This window comes from Ailuropoda melanoleuca, chromosome 2 (genome assembly GCF_002007445.2).
Source record: "Ailuropoda melanoleuca isolate Jingjing chromosome 2, ASM200744v2, whole genome shotgun sequence".
Taxonomy (NCBI): domain Eukaryota; kingdom Metazoa; phylum Chordata; class Mammalia; order Carnivora; family Ursidae; genus Ailuropoda; species Ailuropoda melanoleuca.
The window spans coordinates 40,701,795-40,720,432 of record NC_048219.1 but is presented as its reverse complement, the minus strand read 5'-3'; the positions used below and the strand labels follow the sequence as shown (position 1 = coordinate 40,720,432).

Genomic DNA, 18,638 nt, shown 5'->3' with positions numbered 1-18,638 from the left:
GAACCTGCACTTTTTACTATGTTGAGCTTATTCCTAAAAGTGACATTGATGAAGTTCTGTCCGATCATTTTAATATCTTTTCACATGCTTTCTATCACTTGATAGAAACCACTGACAGATTTGGATTTGAGGACCGAGATGCTGATTACCATATAGATAATTCTGGATTTATTATCACACAAATAATGTGCAGCAGAATTGAGAATGAAAGATCTCCTGATTTCCTCATCTGTACAATGGGTATAATTAAACACTCACTGCACATGATTGTTCTGAGAATTACATAAACTCCCAAATGAAGGGTGACCATCACACTGACTGGTTACTACTTAACTTTCAGCCATGCTTGTTTGGTTCAATGATACATTTGTCTTATATGGTTCTGTGTGAGGCACATGAATTTTCCATAAGTACTAGAGTTTTTGGTCAATCAGTTGGTCTTCTGGGGCTGCAGTGCTGTATTCTAAGGTGCTGTCCTGAAGGACTCTAGGTCACCACTGTCCCTTTTATGCAGCTGCCTATAATTGAAGAAGGTTCTGGGTTCCCAACTGTGATATCTTATTAAAAAAAAAGTGAACTTAATAGCTTTCGAAAAGGTGAACAATTAAGTACCTGAAATCAGAGCAGACACATTGTAGGGGGTAGTCCGCAGCCAGTTCAGAGGGGGCTGCGTGCCACCCCTGGGGTGAAGTTCCCTCCATTCCACCACATACTCCTGGACAGCAGGTGCAGCTTTCCCGGGAGGCTCCCACGTCACCATAATGTTGTCCACACCCTTCGAGTTTGCAGACACCTGGCGAGGAGCCAGCAACCCTTTTTAGGGAAGAAGGGGGAAGCACAAAAACAAAATCACAGGTGGATAAAGATATAAAAAACAATTCATTCCAGCAAAGTTCTACGAAGAACCAATTTCTCGTTAAGAACTTCAGATTTGGGGGCGCCTGGGTAGCGCAGTCGTTAAGCGTCTGCCTTCGGCTCAGGGCGTGATCCCGGCATTCCGGGGATCGAGTCCCACATCAGGCTCCTCGGCTGGGAGCCTGCTTCTTCCTCTCCCACTCCCCTTGCGTGTGTTCCCTCTCTCGCTGGCTGTCTCTCTGTCACATAAATAAATAAAATCTTTAAAAAAAAAAAAGAACTTCAGATTTGTTCTTTTAAGTGCAAGGACCCTGTGCAGGGTTATTTGTGGAATTATTTTCCTCTTCATCTTGCACTTCTGCGTCCCCGAGGTACCTGCTGTAGTGATATATGCATCTTTCTAATCTACCTCCTAGATGTTTATTTAGAGATCTACGCATCCTTGAAAGTTAGTGTGGCTTTGTGCTTGTGTTCTGTGTTTCCACGAAACGTGCTGGGAGTAAGTTTAATGCTTTTTCTTACTTTTTCCTTCCCACTCAATATTATATTTCAGAATATGTCCATCCTGCTGTTATATGTAAATCCAGCTCATTCCTTCCAACAGCTACCTCACACCTCTTTCTGTCCAGTCTCCAAGGGACGACGAGGAGGATCCTTCCAACTCCTTGCTAACACAAACAAGGATACAATGAACATTCTCTTGCATGTCCTCATGTGTGCCTGTGCAAGAATGTCTCTGGATATATCTGCACTGAGCTACTCAATTATAGAGTAAATCCACACATTCGTTCATTAAACACGGCCAGAGTGATCTCTAAAATAGCCAATCAGTTGACACTCCGACAAGAAAAGCGTGAGGGGCGCCTGGGTGGCACAGCGGTTAAGCGTCTGCCTTCGGCTCAGGGCGTGATCCCGGCGTTGTGGGATAGCCCCACGTCAGGCTCCTCTGCTATGAGCCTGCTTCTTCCTCTCCCACTCCCCCTGCTTGTGTTCCTTCCTCTCGCTGGCTGTCTCTATCTCTGTCAAATAAATAAATAAAAATCTTTAAAAAAAAAAAAAAAGAAAAGCGTGAGGATTCTTATTTCCCCACCAACAGCTGGTATTCTCTGACTTTCAAATGCTTGCCAATCTGGTACATGCAAAGGGGCATTTAACTGCGGTTTTATTTTGGTTTTCTGGTATCTTTTTTTTTTTTTATAAATCGTTTTCCAATTTCTTATGAAGCTGAGCTTTTCTTTATATATTACGAGCAATCTGACTTCCCCCTCTGTAAACTCCCTGCTCATATACTTAACTCATGTTTTCTGTTGAGTTTCCTGTCTTTTCTCTGATTTACAGAAATAGGTTTTATATTCTAGATATCAATCATTTGTTAGTTTTCAACACTAGAAATATACTTCACTCTTTCAACTCCCTGATAACTTTATGATGTGTTCATTGCACATAAATATTTACTTTGATGTAGGTAAATTTATCTATGGCTTGTACATTTTGAGTCTTGTTTGTGAAATTCTTTCATCCTGGGATCACAAAGATACTCAACTACATTTTCTTCTATTGGCTTTTGGTTTTACCTTCCCCCATTTAAATTTTTAATCCAAATCTAGCTAAAAGCCTTTTTTTTTTTAAAGGAATAGATTTTATCGTATCTTTCCTTACTGTGAGTCAATTTTTCCAAATGTGATACCATTCCTAACATATACCAAGTTCCGTATATTCATGGGTCCATGTCTGGGGTCAACTTCTTTGCTAGAACACACTGTTAACATTACTAGGTATTGTGATGTCTGATTATCTGGTTGGTAAAATCCCTTCCTCATTTCTCCCTTCATTTTTCAAAGTGGTCCTGGATACTCATGACACTTTATTCTTTCATCTAGCTTTTAGAATCAGTGTATCAGAGTCCTCAGAAATTCCAGCTGGTATTTTTTATTGGAATTAAGTTAAATTGTTCCATTCATAAATATACTGTTTCATTGAAATTATTCAGGTCCTCTTTAAAAGCCCCAACTCCTCCATTCTTTGTTACAGGCTAATTCCTAGACACTTTATACCTTGAGTTTGCAATTTAAAAGGCATCTTATTTTCTACCACTTATCCTACCATTAATTTGTGTGTGTTATTCTTATTTCTAGCAAACCTGCTAAAATTTCTAATTAGTTCTAATAATTTATCTATTGCCCTTGTTGAATTTTCCATGTAGTAAACTTATTAGCGGCACACGTAAAATATCTCCTCCTTCCAATCTTTAAATTAAATCTTTTATTCCTTTTTTGTTTTCATCTTGTTGCAAATTTTAAAGAGAATGTGCCTACCTATCTTTATTAGGATGATATTTGCTGTAGGTTTTTGGTAGAAAGTCTTTAAAAACTAAAATTTTTCTTTTTTCTTCACAGTGCTCCAATAGGTTTATTTCTATAAAGTGCTGTTTCTTTACTAAAATATTATTTTTCACCAAATACTTTTCCACATCCATTAAAAACATATCCCTTTTCTCTCTTTTTTATTATTGTGGTGAATTACATTAATACATTTTTCTGATGTTGATCCATCTTTGTATTCTTGGGGTCAATCCTGTCGATCATTCTGCACTAATTTGTTTTTCTCTCTCCACCCCGTCCCCCCCCCTTTTTTTTGCAGAAACTTTTAAAAAACGGATCTTAGGCTTTAGAGAAGTGTTAAGTTCACAGCAGCATGAGTGGAAGGTGCCGAGGTTTTCCGTATCCTCCCCACCCCCACATGCGCACAGCCTGCCCGGCTGCTGACATCCGCTCCAGAGCGGTACACCAGCGTGGTATACGCCACCGAAAGATTTTTTATAAACATTTTCAAGTATTTTCCCCCTTCATTTAGTTTTTTCTGGTACTGGGGCTCCTTTTAAGTAGTTGTCATAACTTCTCTTTCTATTCTTTCCATGTTTTAACTTTTCTCATGTTTTGACTTCTTTTCCCGTTCTGGATGCCTTTTGGAAGAGTCTCTCACGCAATCTTCTGCTCACTCATTCAGTCTTCAGATGAGTCCTTTCTGCTATCCAACCCATTGGCTGCGTTCTTGATTTCAACAACGAACTTTCCATACTGAATCTCTTTATTTGGGGCTTTTTCATAACCACCTAATTCTGACTGAGTTATGTTTCTAGCATCCTCCCTAATCTTTCTAAGGATACTTGTTATGCTTATTTAAACTCTCGTTCTTTCTGTTGCATTAGTGAGATTTCCTGTGGTACAGGTTGCCTTTCCTAGAATGTGTGCCTCTCAGTTTCTCCTAATTTTCTCCTTTGGGATCTTGTGTTATTTTCTTGGATTGCTCAGCAACCTTGGCCTTTACCATTCGTGGGAGGAGAGCGAAGGTTTTCCCTTAGCTTGGGCTTCTCCAGGCAAGTTCAGGTGGGGAGGAGGAGCTATTCAGGGTGGAAAGCTCCAGGCCAGAGAGCCTACACAAGGGATGTAGCCTGAGCTCTACCTGTCCCCAGGCTTCCCTGAGTTACACCTGGTACCTCCAGAACCTACCCATGCCTCTATGGCTGGCACTGCTCTTCATGGGGAATTGAGGCTGTTACTCTCTTTTGTAATTGCCAGGCACATGGGGTGGATGGCAGGAGAAATCTCAAGAGCCAGCCAGCTCACAGGTACTCTTTGCTCTCAGACCCCCTCCACAGTTAGGTGTCAGAGCTTCCCTGAAGTTACTCTGTTCTGCTCTCTGGGCTTCCCTGCTCCACAGCAGAAATGTCCAAGCAATGATCATATCAGGGCAACATAAGCAAGAAGAAGAAGTAAAACCAGAAAGTACTACCGCAGTGCTCCCCCATATCACTATTCCCCACTGCACTCAGCCATCTATCCTGTCCCTCTTGTGGCATCCTCAGAATTGTGCTTGGTGGTGAGAACCTGTAACCTGTGCATTGGCTATTCTGCCAGGGAATGTAATTCCCCACTAGGGGTTCCCTTATATTCATTTGCCTTGGTATTGGATGTCTTGGCTATGCCACAAGATTTTTTTTTTTTTTTGAGAATGAAATGCATTCATTTAGTAAATATTTATTGAGCGCCTATAGGTTCCAGTACCCTTTGGCAGGTGACGGGCTAAAATAGCCAAAGAGCCCTTCTTTCCAAAGAAAGCAATGAGCTAAGCAAATCAACTTGGCATTGCCCTGTCTGAGTCATCCTATTTACCAGGAACCAGCCTGAATTTCCTTCCCATGATGTTTGCCAGGGCACGTTCTCTCCTTCAGAACTCTGCTAACAGCTCACCTTCTTTCTGTCACCTTTCAAAATTATTTCTTTAGCCTCAATCATTCAACTTCCCATCTCCTTTTTCCCCGAGAGCTTCTGAACAGAGTTATGAAATTCATAAGGTATCTGGAATACATGCCCACCTAAGAGACAGGTGGCCTGGTTTTTCGGTCCAGCTCTGCCACTAATTGGATGTATGGTCTTGGCTAATTTCCTTCACTTCCTGGGGCCTCTGTTTCTGACATCTGTGTGGGTCTCTGTTTATGACTGTACTGGCTTCTGACTCTTCCCGTAGTTTCAAGAATTCTTGAGCACAGGGACTGGTCTGAAATATTAAACACGTTTTTACTTGTTGACTGCAGGGTTGAGCATACATTCGATTTTCATCGTAAACCAACAAAATCACTCTTATGTTTCTTTACAGGCAATGCTGTGGCAGGTGCTTTTTACAACAAAGTTGTCCCTACTTTCTCAAAACCAACATAATTCTGCCTGGGGAGGGGGAGGCACATTACTTTCCTTTCCTAAAAGGAAAGCTATATATGTAAGTAGTGTGAACATGCGCTGAAAGAGAGGGAGACAAAATCATGGTATGCTATTCCTACAGATCATTCAGAGTATGTGTGAGACAAGAGCACTCAAGGATGGGATGCTGTAATTTGCCAATGTGTCCTCCATGTCACTCTGGGATACACAGAGTACTGGGTGTTTGTATTAGGTGGTTAAGATGTGGTCTTAGGAGAGACAATAGACCCTTGAGATTCCAAGATTTCCAGGACCAGGACCCTCTTAGTTACAGCTCAGTTCAAGTACTGTCCTATCTTACCTCCCCTGTATGTTCATCCTTATTGAACCTCATCCTTATGCAACACCTGTCAAATCCAGGAGAAACAGGTGTTCCTCTTACCTCTCTCTTTGTCACTGGTTTTCATCATCTTCCCACTCCCCATGGACCTCATTCCATTAATTAACTCCTCTCTCCCCTTTATCTCCAAACTCTTCTCCACCTACCTAATTCTTTTCCTCACCTTGCACGTTTGCTCAGATCTTATTTAAAGCAAACCCTCATGCCCACACACCTCCACTCCCTCACCTGGCTCCCACCAACTTGTCTCTCCATACCCCAGTCACATGTTGCCTCCATACCCCAGTCACAGGCATCCTCTCCAGGCCCATGCTTCATCTTTCCTCTGTTCCTAGTTACCTGGGCATCCCTCTAATTTCACACTTATACTGCACCATAGTTTCCTTGTTTATGTCTGTCCCTCCCATGTGACTGAATATAACTGGAGGACCTCAACAGTATTTTTAACCTAGTTGTTGGATTCTAGCTCCCTCATGTAGTATACGCTCAGTAAATGACTGTTGAATGGATAAAGTAGAGGCCAGCTCTAACATAATGAATATGCCATTTTGAGAAGTCGTTACCAAATCGAAATAAAGCACCTGGAACAGACCCAGAAAATTCATGAAGTTAATAGCCTCAAGACCTATCTGCAGCGACATTTGAAGAAGTAAGGTATTCTGACATTCTACATTTTAACAACAGTAGGATACTAAATAGTGGTATGAGTTCAATTTCCCCCACAGAATTCACTTTAAAAACTATATATGCAGCACTTACCCACAGAAAAAAAATTTTTTTAAATATAAAAAGCAAAATGGAAAGAAAATCACCTGTAGTCCCATGATGAAGTCATGACCTCTACTAACATTTCCACATACATTCTACTAGATTTTTTACCATGCAAAAAAATGTGTACTCATGTAAATACATATTTTAAATGGCATCATCCCATATATACTATTGAAAGCCTACCTTTTTACTTATTATGTGCATCCTTCCTTGCCAATACAAGGATAGCTACAACATCACTTTAACCCTAGTATGGGGTTAAGGCAGGTGAGAGTCATGATATATTAAACCAGTCCCTTCTCTATTATTTTACAGTTACATCTATTATTTTACATTTAGATTCATGGTGTTTCACTATTTCAAAAATTTTTCAACAAACATCTTTGTGCTTACACTTTTAAGCACTTATCATTTGCTGAGGATGCATTTCTAATGGTAAACATTTTTAGTCAAAGATACATTAGTATTTAAAGTTATATATGGCCAGATGATAGGTAGGGGAAGAAAGGGATAAAGAAAGGGGGGGTAATCAGAAGGGGGAATGAAACATGAGAGACTATGGACTATGAGAAACAAACTGAGGACTTCAGAGGGGAGGGGGGTGGGGGAATGGGATAGACTGGTGATGGGTGGTAAGGAGGGCACGTATTGCATGGTGCACTGGGTGTTATACGCAACTAATGGAGCATCGAACTTTACATCGGAATCCGGGGATGTACTGTATGGTGACTAACATAATATAATAAAAAATCATTTAAAAAAATAAAGTTATATATGGCCAAATTGTCTTCAGAGAGTTGTACCAATTTACATACCCACCAGCAGGGTACGGCATATCTTTTCCCCACACACTCACCCACATGGGTTATACTAATTCTACTTACTCTTTCTCAGTTTTGATTTGGTTTCTCATCCTTTCTTAAAATTTGCATCTCACTGATTGCTAGTTAGGCCGAATATATTTTCATATCTTTATTGCTACTTTTCTGTTTAATTTTTAGTTGCCTGTTGATATCCCCAATCTCTTACTTATTTGAAAAAGTAGATAGGTAGATGATAGATAGATAGATAGATAGATAGATAGATAGATAGAAAGATAAACAGATAGATAGGTAATCAATCAATCTCCTTTTGCCAAAAATGTGATATATGCTTTTCTTAGACTGCTATTTACATTTTTATGGCTTTGTTTATGGTGTTTAAAAAATTTTTATTTTACTATTCATAGAATTTGAGCTTTCTTTCCCCATAGTTAATTCATCTTTTCAGGTTTGGGCCTTAGGTACCTACCCACATTAGTCACAGATTACCAGTTGCCTATTAAGTTTATTCTCTCCTTTTTAGAAAGGGAGCATCACTGCCTGAAATATATTTCTAAGCCTCCGTTGCAGCTGGGTGTGACCAGGTGACCAGATTGAGTCAATGACTACAAGTGTGTTGTGTGACCTGGAGCAAAGCTCTTCAAGGGTGAAGGGTGGGCCTTCCTCTCTTCCTTCTTTTCCTAGAAGAAAGTAGATAGAGCTCTGGCAGCCATCTTGGACCATATCCATGTTGAGGATGGAAGCCAACTTGACAGAGGAAACAGAAAGAAGAAGCCTGGAATCCTAATAATGTCACCAAGCTGTCACACCAGCCCTGAACTGTCTACCTCTGGACTTCTTTTATGTGAGAGAATTAATAAGCCACTGTAGTCAGACCTCTGGTAAGAGCAACCCTTACTCCTTAGAGCAATTCCTAACTCATATACCAACCTCAAGTTTCATCAATATTTACTTGTATTTTCTTCTGGAGTTTTTTATCTACTCTACCATCTCTATGTTTATGGATATATGACAGAAAGGATATATAACTAAAATTTAACAGTGTATATAAAATAATCATGTTTGGGTAGAAGCTTCTTTCAAACGATGATTGCTAGACTCATATATAGATAAACTTGTTCCACTGAATTTTAAGAAAGGATTTAATTATAGTTTTATAAGGCATTTTTTGGAAAAGTTAGGCCAATGATCTTGACATTGAGAAATAGCATTTATATCTAATTTATTGACTAATCATAGGCTTTTATCTTGAGAAATGAGTTTTCAGAGCATGCAACTATAAAATGTGGATAGCTAGCTGGGAGATTTCAGTGTAGATAATTGGATAAATATCTGAATTTGTGTAATAAAGAGCTGTAGTATAGAAAAGTTTTACTGCAGTTTCATTATAGCCAGAATTTCGTTTTAATACTATTGGTTTTAAAATATGTTTTGACTGTAAGTGTAGAATGTTTTTTCCTAGAACTTGACAACACAGATTATTCTTGTGCCTAGAAAAATTAGCCAGTTATCAGTGTTCAGTTTAATGTAACTAACATTTCCTTAACTAACATTTGTTAAGCACCTGCTATGTATTACTCTCTCTATTTAACGTCACAATGACCTGCAAGACAGATAATATAAATCCTACTTTAGAGAGGGGGAAATTGAAGCTCAGAGATGTTAATTCACTTGTCCAAGGCCACTCATAGGGTAAGTGCAAAAGAGCCTCTGAAGGCTTCTGGCTCCAAAACCTAAATTCCTGTGCAGCTCATGCCAGGCCCTGGGCTGAGCCTGTGGAAGAGAAGAGATAAGACACAATTCCCCATAGGCGATATTAAAGGAAAGTTGGTACTTACCTGGCCCAAGCAGGTCCGTTACGTTAATACGAGTGGGCAGGGAACTGCCTTTTGAGTTAGCTGCAGACACAGTTACAACCCAATTCCCAGTTCTAGGAACGACCCAGGTCCAGGAGGTGTGTTCTGTGACATTCTGTAGTGTGACTTTCCCTCCTGCCACCTCCTGCAAGGTCACGGGATAGTGGAGGATTTTTCCTCTTGCCTCGGATAGACTCATATTCTGCAACGAAACACATCCANTGAGTCCCGTCTGGCCCGGGAAGATGCACACGCGGACCCCCACCCCCCCCCCCCCCCCCCGCCGCAGCAGGAGATAACATAGAAGTGACCTTTTCATTTATATCTTCTTATCTCCTCCCCTGCATATTTTGATGCCTCCACCCAAGCCCACCATTATAGGGGGAAAAAATCAGTTAACATTTTTTAAAGCTAATTCTTAAAAACACATTGATTTTCCTTTCTTGTTTCAAAATGAAACTTCCTAACAGTAGAAACCTCAATTACATCCAATGGAATAAGAGTGGAATCTGAACTCAGATGATCTGGGTTTCAGTTCCAGCTCTACCAAGCACCACTAGCTGTGTGACCCAGAGTAAAAGCACTTGGCCCCTCTGAATCTCCATTTCTCAATCTGTGAAACACACCCCTACACACACACACACACACACACACACACACACACAACTTTTCATATAGAAAGTGTAATGCTGCTCATTAAATCAAAAATGAGATTTTCAAGAGCTAAACTTGTAAAATCCACACTTAGTGAGCTGGATTAGCCATCTGTGCGAGAAAAGTAAGACACTGTTTATAAATGTGTGACTAATGAGTTTTGGAATTGCAAAAATTCCAATTGAGATCATTTGGGAGCAATCCCAGAAAGTAAGCAGAAAACTAATTATTTGTATTGTAACCCTGTTTGGATAAGGACCAGAACCAATGGGAAACAGAACCAATGAAAATGGAGAGTGGCCAAGGGCAGCCCTGGCAGTGCCCATCCTTGTCTAGTTCAGGGAGAGGAAGGTTTAGCTTGTCAGACTTAAGCATGATGGTTTTCTTGGCAAGGCTAGTCCTTCTATGGGTTCAGGTGCTGAAAGACACACATTAGGACTGGCAAATGCCCCTTTCTCTGATTCCTTACCCCTTAAGCAATCTTCTAATAATTTGGTTTCCTGTGTATTTATCTGTCAGGAGAGGCTGGAGTAACATAAACATCTGTTTCACTTAAAATTTGTATTTTTCACTTTAAGTGAATAAATTGGCCTTCTGATGATAATTTAGTTTCAGAAACAATTAGCATGCTGAGAGAGAATGTTCCTATCTGCTGATTCAAGCCTTCTGGGTAGCCCAACAGCTGCATTTCTCACTGTAAATTAATCCATGAACATCTAGCTTCTTATATTTCAGTCTCTGGGAACTTGATTAATGCAGGTCCTATCCCAGGTGCTCTTCTGGATCCACAAAGTCCAGGACTGGATCTTAAACCATGGTCAATGCACCAGAATGCCATGTTGCTGAAGGCTCTTTTGGGTGCACATTCAGCCTTTCCCTAGAAGACATGTTTGTGTTCTGGCAGGAACCAAGAAAGTTAGCATTTTAATTGTCCATCACAGTCAATCTTATAGACCTGTTGTGTGAATTAAAGTAAGTGTCTGCTTTTGAAATTGTAGTGTTCTGAACTGTTATTAATAAACATGCTCTTTGGGGCGCCTGGATGGCACAGCGGTTAAGCGTCTGCCTTCGGCTCAGGGCGTGATCCCGGCATTCTGGGATCGAGCCCCACATCAGGCTCCTCCACTAGGAGCCTGCTTCTTCCTCTCCCACTCCCCCTGCTTGTGTTCCCTCTCTGGCTGGCTGTCTCTATCTCTGTCACATAAATAAATAAAATATTTTTTAAAAAAATAAACATGCTCTTTGTCATAGGAGAAAAACAGAGTAAATTAAAGCGAAAGCTGGCTAGGGAAGACCATTCCCTCAACTGTTTCTCAAACCATTCTCCCTTGTCTCCTCTGTAGGTCTAGAGATAGGACTATTATTTCACCCCCACACCATGTACCCTCTCCTTAAGGCACTTCTCAAGAGTTAACTGAGCTCACAAAGCCCCCCATTTTTGCCAGGAACCCAAGGGACTTCCTTCTTACTCCAACAACTGAAGAACCAGAGCCCTAACTGAAAAAAAACAAAACACCTTGCAAATCAGCCCTTATTACCTTTCTCTCATTGTCTCTTAGAGACACCATAACAATCCCAATCAATCCTATGATAGAGCACTGGAAGAAGGGAAAATGTCAAGTCATCTTGGATCTGATGAACTTGCCTTGTGACTGCTGTGGAAATCTCGCTGATTTCCACACACCACACACTACAGCGATCTAGTAAGAGACGTGGATCTGAAAGATGAGTAAAGCTTCCTAGACGGTGGTAAAGGGCCTGGACTCAAAACCTTGCATTTTCTGCTCATCTCATATTTTAGACTTTAAAATATCATTCAGAAGGTAAAGATGTAGTTAAGGTAGTTAGAGAAATAAATATGGTATCCCATGAGTTATGTTTGTATAAAATGTCAAGCTCAAGTTTTGGGATAAAGGTTAACATCTTTCAGGCAATTGGTCTCCTTCACCAATTTGAAAACGGGCCTGACTTGTCCAACATGGTCCATGGAACAAAAAAACCCAATCAGCCAATAGGAAAGCAGGTATTTATCCAGCTGGGTGTAGTGTCCTAAAGCAACTGAAAGCAGTTTAATTTGGTTTTAAAAAAATAGCAATGTAAAGTTTGCAAATAATGCATGTTAATCCATCACTTCTGGATAATATTGGCCCTGACGTAACAGAGTACCATCACAGAACTACAGAACCAGGAATGACTCTATAGTTTAACAATTAAGTTGACGTTTCATTTTGTCAATAGGAAATAAGTCCAGGACATGAAATGACTTGCTTAAGGCCACTCAAGGAACAGAGGGAAGAGCTGAGAGGGGAATCCAGGGATCCTGACTTTAGCGATCCCTCTATTCTGATGTGCTGCTCCTTACGCTGGCAAGCCTGCAACAATGAACCGGTCACCACGGAGCATGATGTTTCGTAGTTGGAATCCTCAGTCACCCTTCTGGCCCAAAGTTGGACAGCAGCTTGTCTAATTGTGAGGCTGAGGTACGCTCTAATGTGGAGCATCAACAGCAGACATCAGGTCAGCAATGTTGGGAAGGTGGAGATCCAGAATTCTTTTATTCCAGAGTCAACAGGCCTTAGGTCACAAGGAGACTAGCTGTGAACCCAGAAGAACTGCCAGCTGAGGAGCCGGCTGGGTCTTTCCAGATGAACTTACTTTTACTCTAATGTTTATATATTTGGGTGGGTTATAGGGAGAAACTATCATTTATTGGGCCATACCATAAGTCAGAAGATTTACTTCAACTGTCACATTTAGTCCTCATGTCTCCCTGTCCTGAGGGTAAGAAACCGACTGAAGTAGTTGCCACAGAAAAGTGAGGTGAGATTTTCGTGCGCCCCCTGGTGGGCATGAGGGAGGAAGATGATGTCCGGGATGTGTCTGGTGTCCCTGGTATTCTTGTACCTTTATGGGCAGTGCTGAAAGGGGTGTCAAGCCAGTGTTACTGTCATTGTCACCCTCTCCTACCGGTAAGAGTGTGCTAGACATGAAAAGCTGTCTTATTGCCTAAAGAAAAATCAGTTTTCTTTCTGCTCTGCAAGAAATCTAACCTTAGTACACTTAGCTTTTCTGACTTAGGTTTGTCTGAGAGGCAAAGAGTGAGCAGCAAACTTATAGAACTATTGTGAGAGTTCTGTTGGCTAAAAATGCTTTCAGTGTCAAAACTAATGTGGTGAATATAGGACATGATAGGACAAAATCTGGTTCATGTCAGAATGTAAGGCCTCTGTTTTGTTTTGTTTTTAAAATTTTATTTTTTTTAAAGTAATCTCTACAACCCAACATGGGGCTCAAACTCACAACTCTGAGATCAAGAGTCGCATGCTCCACTGACTGAGCCAGCCTGGCACCCCTGTTTTGTTTTTAAGTATATGGGAGGAAGGGTGTTTCTGCGACTTGATAAATCATTTCTTATTAGTACTTAAAGAAAAAACTACTGTACTTGTCATAAATTGATATTTTATTCTGAAGTTCCCCTGATACAAACAAACAAACACACACAAATCTGTCAGAACTAAGCCTACATCAAAGATGAGTCTGTAATCAAGACCTCTTAGAAAGCTGGGGAATTTGAATACCTCACAGTTTTGTCTGTGAAGACTTTTTGAGGGGCGAGGTTAGTTTTTCTTATTAGGGCAGAGAGTTCACTTTCCTGCTCCACCACACAGCAGCTGTGTGACCTTGAGCAATTATTTTACCTCTCTGAGGCTCAATTTACTTATCTGTAATAATAATTCTATGTACAGCTTAGGCTTACTGGAGGATGCAATGTGTTGAGGGAAGCAAACGGTTTCAAAGAGTGCTTGGCGCATGGCAGATGTCAGCCACTTGGTGAGTTCCCTGCTCTTGGTTATTCTAATATAAAAATCATCCTAATTGGTACTTTTCCCACTGTAGTCATATGACACTTCCATCAATCTATGGAAAGCCAGGCCATCTTGACTCGGCTCCCACCACGGCTCTGTATGGAAGTCTCACCAATGTCATACAGTTGATTACAAAGTACATATAATTTGTGGGTTTAAGCCTGGGTACCTTGATTTCAGAACTCATGACTGTTTTCAGCAACCCCGTTCCAAACTGAAGGAGCAACTCAAAAGGCAACCTCATCTGGAAGTTTTAAAAAATCACTGTACTGAAGTGATCTATCTATGGATCTGTCCTCCCACTTAGCCTGTCAGCCCATCTTTGTGTCCTTGGCGTCTTGCACCATGTTTGCCTTCTAGTGACTTAACAAACACTTTTCATGATTCTCTCATTAATCTTCGCAACCACCTCATGTGGTAAATACTATTACTATCTGCACTTTACTTGTAAGGCAAGGAAGGCACGGAGAGGATAAGCACGTTGCTCAAGAACCACACAGCCAGTTAAGTGTTGAAGCTTCCACTTGAACACAGACAGCACAGCTCTACCTAGAAGATGAACTCTTAACTGCTGTCGTGTTAGCACTAAGTAGATACCCAGGTGTTCTGCTACCCTGAAATTATTTGATACTAATACTCATGCTAGTTACCCTGACATAATGATTTCTACCTTATTTTGTATCAGAAAAACATCAAAATAACAGAAACTGTCAGAGCAAAACTTGAACTCCCCTTCCATCTCTGTTTTCTATTTTCTGTTAATTCTCTGCTACCCACGTTCTTATCTTCGTCATTGACCACATTCTCACATCCAACTGAAATTCCCTACATAACAGCTAGTATAATATGTATGACTAGTAAGCAAGGCAAAACAACCTGTTCTTTCTAAAAATACCTTAGAAAGGCTGTGCCAGCCTGCTGGGAAAGGGAAGAAGACAGAGTTGAATATTACAACAAAACTATCAAAACCTTCCCATTTGCTGCTTTAGTATTTAAATATCAATTCTGAGATTGGACGCCTCCTCTAATTATATAAAGGCCTCAGGCTCCCAACAGCGATTCTTCCCCGTGGATTTATGATATACCTTTGTTCTACGTCAATATAAATCAGATTACAAGTAAGACTTTCCTACATTTACTGGATTTCTTTCATATGAGGAGGGCAAAGGACACATCTACTCAGTGCAATGTGATATGGATTGGAATATTCTTCATGCAGCACAGAGAGATACAGGGAGAAAGAGACAAAGGGAATGTACTAACAAAGCTGCCTCTGGCCACAGCAGCATTTCTGAGGCTCTGCTGTGAAGTGGTGTACGGGGCTTGTTACTTTCTCTTTCTTATTGCCTTCTGTGGTTTGAGGGTAGCTGTTTATCCAAATGAGTTACTTCACTTAGCAAATGAGTAAAACCCACCAAATCTCCCCCCACTTTTGGAACCGAGTTTGCCTAACTCTCTTCTCTACTGCTTGTGAAGGCCCTGGAGGCGCCCTGTTCATTACAGGAGGGAGGTGCTGGCTGCACGCAGCCACGGAGCTCTTGAAGCGTGACTGAGATGTGCTGCTCTCTGGAAGGGCAGCTCTTAGTCACCGTACCCACGGGCACTTAGTAGACATGCCAGCTTTCAAAGACTTAGTAGGATAAAGAGAATGTAAAATAGCTAATCAATAATTTTTAATATTGATTACATGTTGAAGTGATAATATTCCATACATAATTGGGCCAAATAAAATATATTATTAAAGTTAATTCCACATTTTTGTGTTTTAAATGTGGCTACAAGAAAATTTGAAATGATACATGTGGCTCTCATTTATGGCTTGATTTATATTTCTATGGGATAGTGCTTCACTACAGTGATCCTTTACATCCTTTACCTCCTACCAAATGTTCTCTCACCCTTGTCCCAGCTAACGTGTTCTTCTGGGGTCCATTCCAGTATTACCTTGCAAGAGGTCTTCTGTGACCCCTCACCCATTCCCCTGCTCTCCTGGCTGACCCTGATCATAATCCCCCCAACTGAATCTCGAACTGCTCCTTGACAGCTGAGTGCCCTCATCATCCCCATCTCTGTCCTTGTGCTGGTTTGTGAGCTCAAGCACCCGAGGACAGAATTTGCCTTATTCACTTCTATATCCCTGGCAATGCAACAGTGTCCAATCCCAGTGAATGGATGATAAATATAGTGAAGCTGGCTTCATTTATAAACACATATTTCTCTTCCAGGTCCATGGCCTCAAACACAATTTCAGAAAGTTTATGATCTGCCATGATTAAGAAATTAACAGAGGAAACTGGAAAGGTTAATGTGGTTTAAGCCCATTGTCCTATCTTTTCATACATTATCTATCTATCTATCTATCTATCTACAAGGTGATTTTCTTCTTAAAGAATACATATTGTGTTAAGTGGAATAAAGGTGTATTGGAATCATGGATTGAAATGCTTAATCAAAGCAAAGGAAATAATACGAAACTTTGCACAGAAGGAAGAGACAGGGAATCTGAGGGAGAGGAGGCTAAAAGGCCCCTCGGAAGGACTCTAACATAAAACATTGGGGTTCTTTGTGACAGAGCAACACTTTCTACTTGTTATTGCATTTATTGTTTTAACATACCTAGGTATTTTTGTTTTATTTCATAGATTAAGTTGTACTTTTGGGCTTCAATACAGAAAGAATTTTTGTCTTAAAAATGGCTACAGAAAAAAAAAAGCACAAGATATTTTTGAGGAAACAGAACTTTCAGAAGAAACCCTTCAGGAGAAACCCAGAGTAAATAGGTAAGAACCAGAACAACAAAGCAAAGGTCTCCTTCACTCTCAACACATTCCCACACTCACATTCATATATACACGTTCACAAACATACCCCCACACCCCCCCCCCACATACTCATACTCACTCACTGCTATAGTCTGAATGTTTGTGTGTCCCCAAGATTCACATCTATGTTGGAATCCTAATTCCCAGTGTGATGGTATCAGGAGATAAGGCCTCTAGGAGGTGATTAAGTCATGAAAGTGGAGGCTTCATGAATGGGATTAGTGCCCTTATAAAGACCCCACAGAGCTCACCAGCCCCTTCCTCTTTTTATTTTTTTTAAGATTTATTTATTTCAGAGAGAAAAAGAGAGAGAGCATAAGCATGAGCAGGGGAAGGGGTGGAGGGAGAAGCAGACTCCCCACTCTCTGAGCAAGGAGCCCGATGTGAGACTTGATCCCACGACCCTGAGATCCTGACTTGAGCCAAAGGCAGACACTTAACCGACTGAGCCATCCAGGTGCACCTCACTAGCCCCTTCTGCCATGTGAAGATACAACAAGAAGTCTGCAACCCAGAAGAGGCCCCTCACCTGACCATGATGACACCTGATCTTGGACTTCCAGCCTCCATAACCGTGACGAATAGATTTCTGTTGTTTATAAGCCAGCCGGTCTATGGTATTTTGTTTAGCTCCCAAATGGACTAAGACACTCACCTACATGCACCCACACTGACACATATACTCATATATACATGAGTATATATACATATACTCATACATACGTATATACATACCTACACTCACACCCACAAACATAAAAAACTCACCCATTCACACACACATTCACACTTACCCTTTGCACTCACGTACAACTACAACACACACGCACAGACATCACTTACTCACACATACGTACTCACACTCACCTACATTCATACTTCACACGCTCACATACCCATTCAGCACCAAGTTGTTCTCTTCTGATGTAAACATCCTACAAAAATGAAAGGTCATCTCACATTTCCCCAGTTGCTAGAGAAACATGTTCTCACTTTGTTCATAGACTAATGGGGTTTTACCTGGGGCTTCCTTTGGTGCCAAGACCTGAAATCCCCCTCTCCGCAGTAGCAGGGTGTCCCTTTCATTGGGTTTCCCAGTACTGATCAAAGTGAAAAAAAAAAAAAAAAAGCCACCACACACATACGTCTTTGCTTCCTTTCCCATTGAGGTCTGATTTGGGCCCTACCACAAAGCAACCGATCTGGCTGCAGCGTTTCTTTCTAGTTTGTCATTTAGATGAGTCCCTATGTCATGGCACCATCCCATCAAATTCCCAAGCCTGCCTGAGAGTAGTGTGAGGAATCCCCAGTTGGATGAGTGGGACAGAAGGGGTTCCAGACAGAAGGAGCAGTGATTTCTGCTCAGGTAAGTCTCCCAGCAGCAAATACCATAGTACCTGAAATCCTCACTTTGGGGTCACTTCATCTCCCTAGACCTGTTTCTGCATTTGTAACGCGAGTGGTGGGACTGCACACAGCTTACATTCCTTCTGGCTCTCAGGCTCTGTAGTTCGTGGTCCAAAGCAGGCCTGCTCATCTCAGTAACTCTGGTCAGTCTTTTACTCCCATTTCCAGGTAAGTGGCCTACTTGGGGCCACTGAAGAAGCCCAGGATTTTGCAGAAAAGGACTTAATCCTGTAATGGCCCTGAAAAACTGAGGACTAGATCCAACATTCCTTAAGGAGCCTCTCAGGCTGGATAGTCATCGAAGGTTTTGAAGGTGTCCTGTCTTGATCACCATCGAGTGCCAAGTTGTAGAAATTTCTAGTATTTACATTTTTGGTTTCTTATTCAAGCCAGTTCCAGTCTAGCACCCACAATTCTGGCTCCACAAAAGGGGAAATTTTTTAAAAGTTTTATTTATTTATTTTAGAGAGAGAGAGAGTGTGTGTGCAT

At 41.1% G+C, this 18,638-nt stretch overlaps 1 protein-coding gene across 4 annotated transcripts in view; it reads right to left on the bottom strand.

Annotated features, from left to right (window-relative positions):
• The window catches only part of IL12RB2 (interleukin 12 receptor subunit beta 2), a 74,960-nt gene that overhangs the window by 19,020 nt on the left and 37,302 nt on the right, over positions 1–18,638 (bottom strand). For all 4 annotated transcript variants that reach the window (XM_034653652.1, XM_034653651.1, XM_011228353.3 and 1 more), the window contains exons 9-10: positions 9,383–9,602; positions 613–813 (exon numbers count right to left, since the gene is read on the bottom strand). In XM_034653652.1, the coding sequence (XP_034509543.1) occupies positions 613–813; positions 9,383–9,602 (421 nt within the window). The remainder of the gene's footprint in view (positions 1–612; positions 814–9,382; positions 9,603–18,638) is intronic.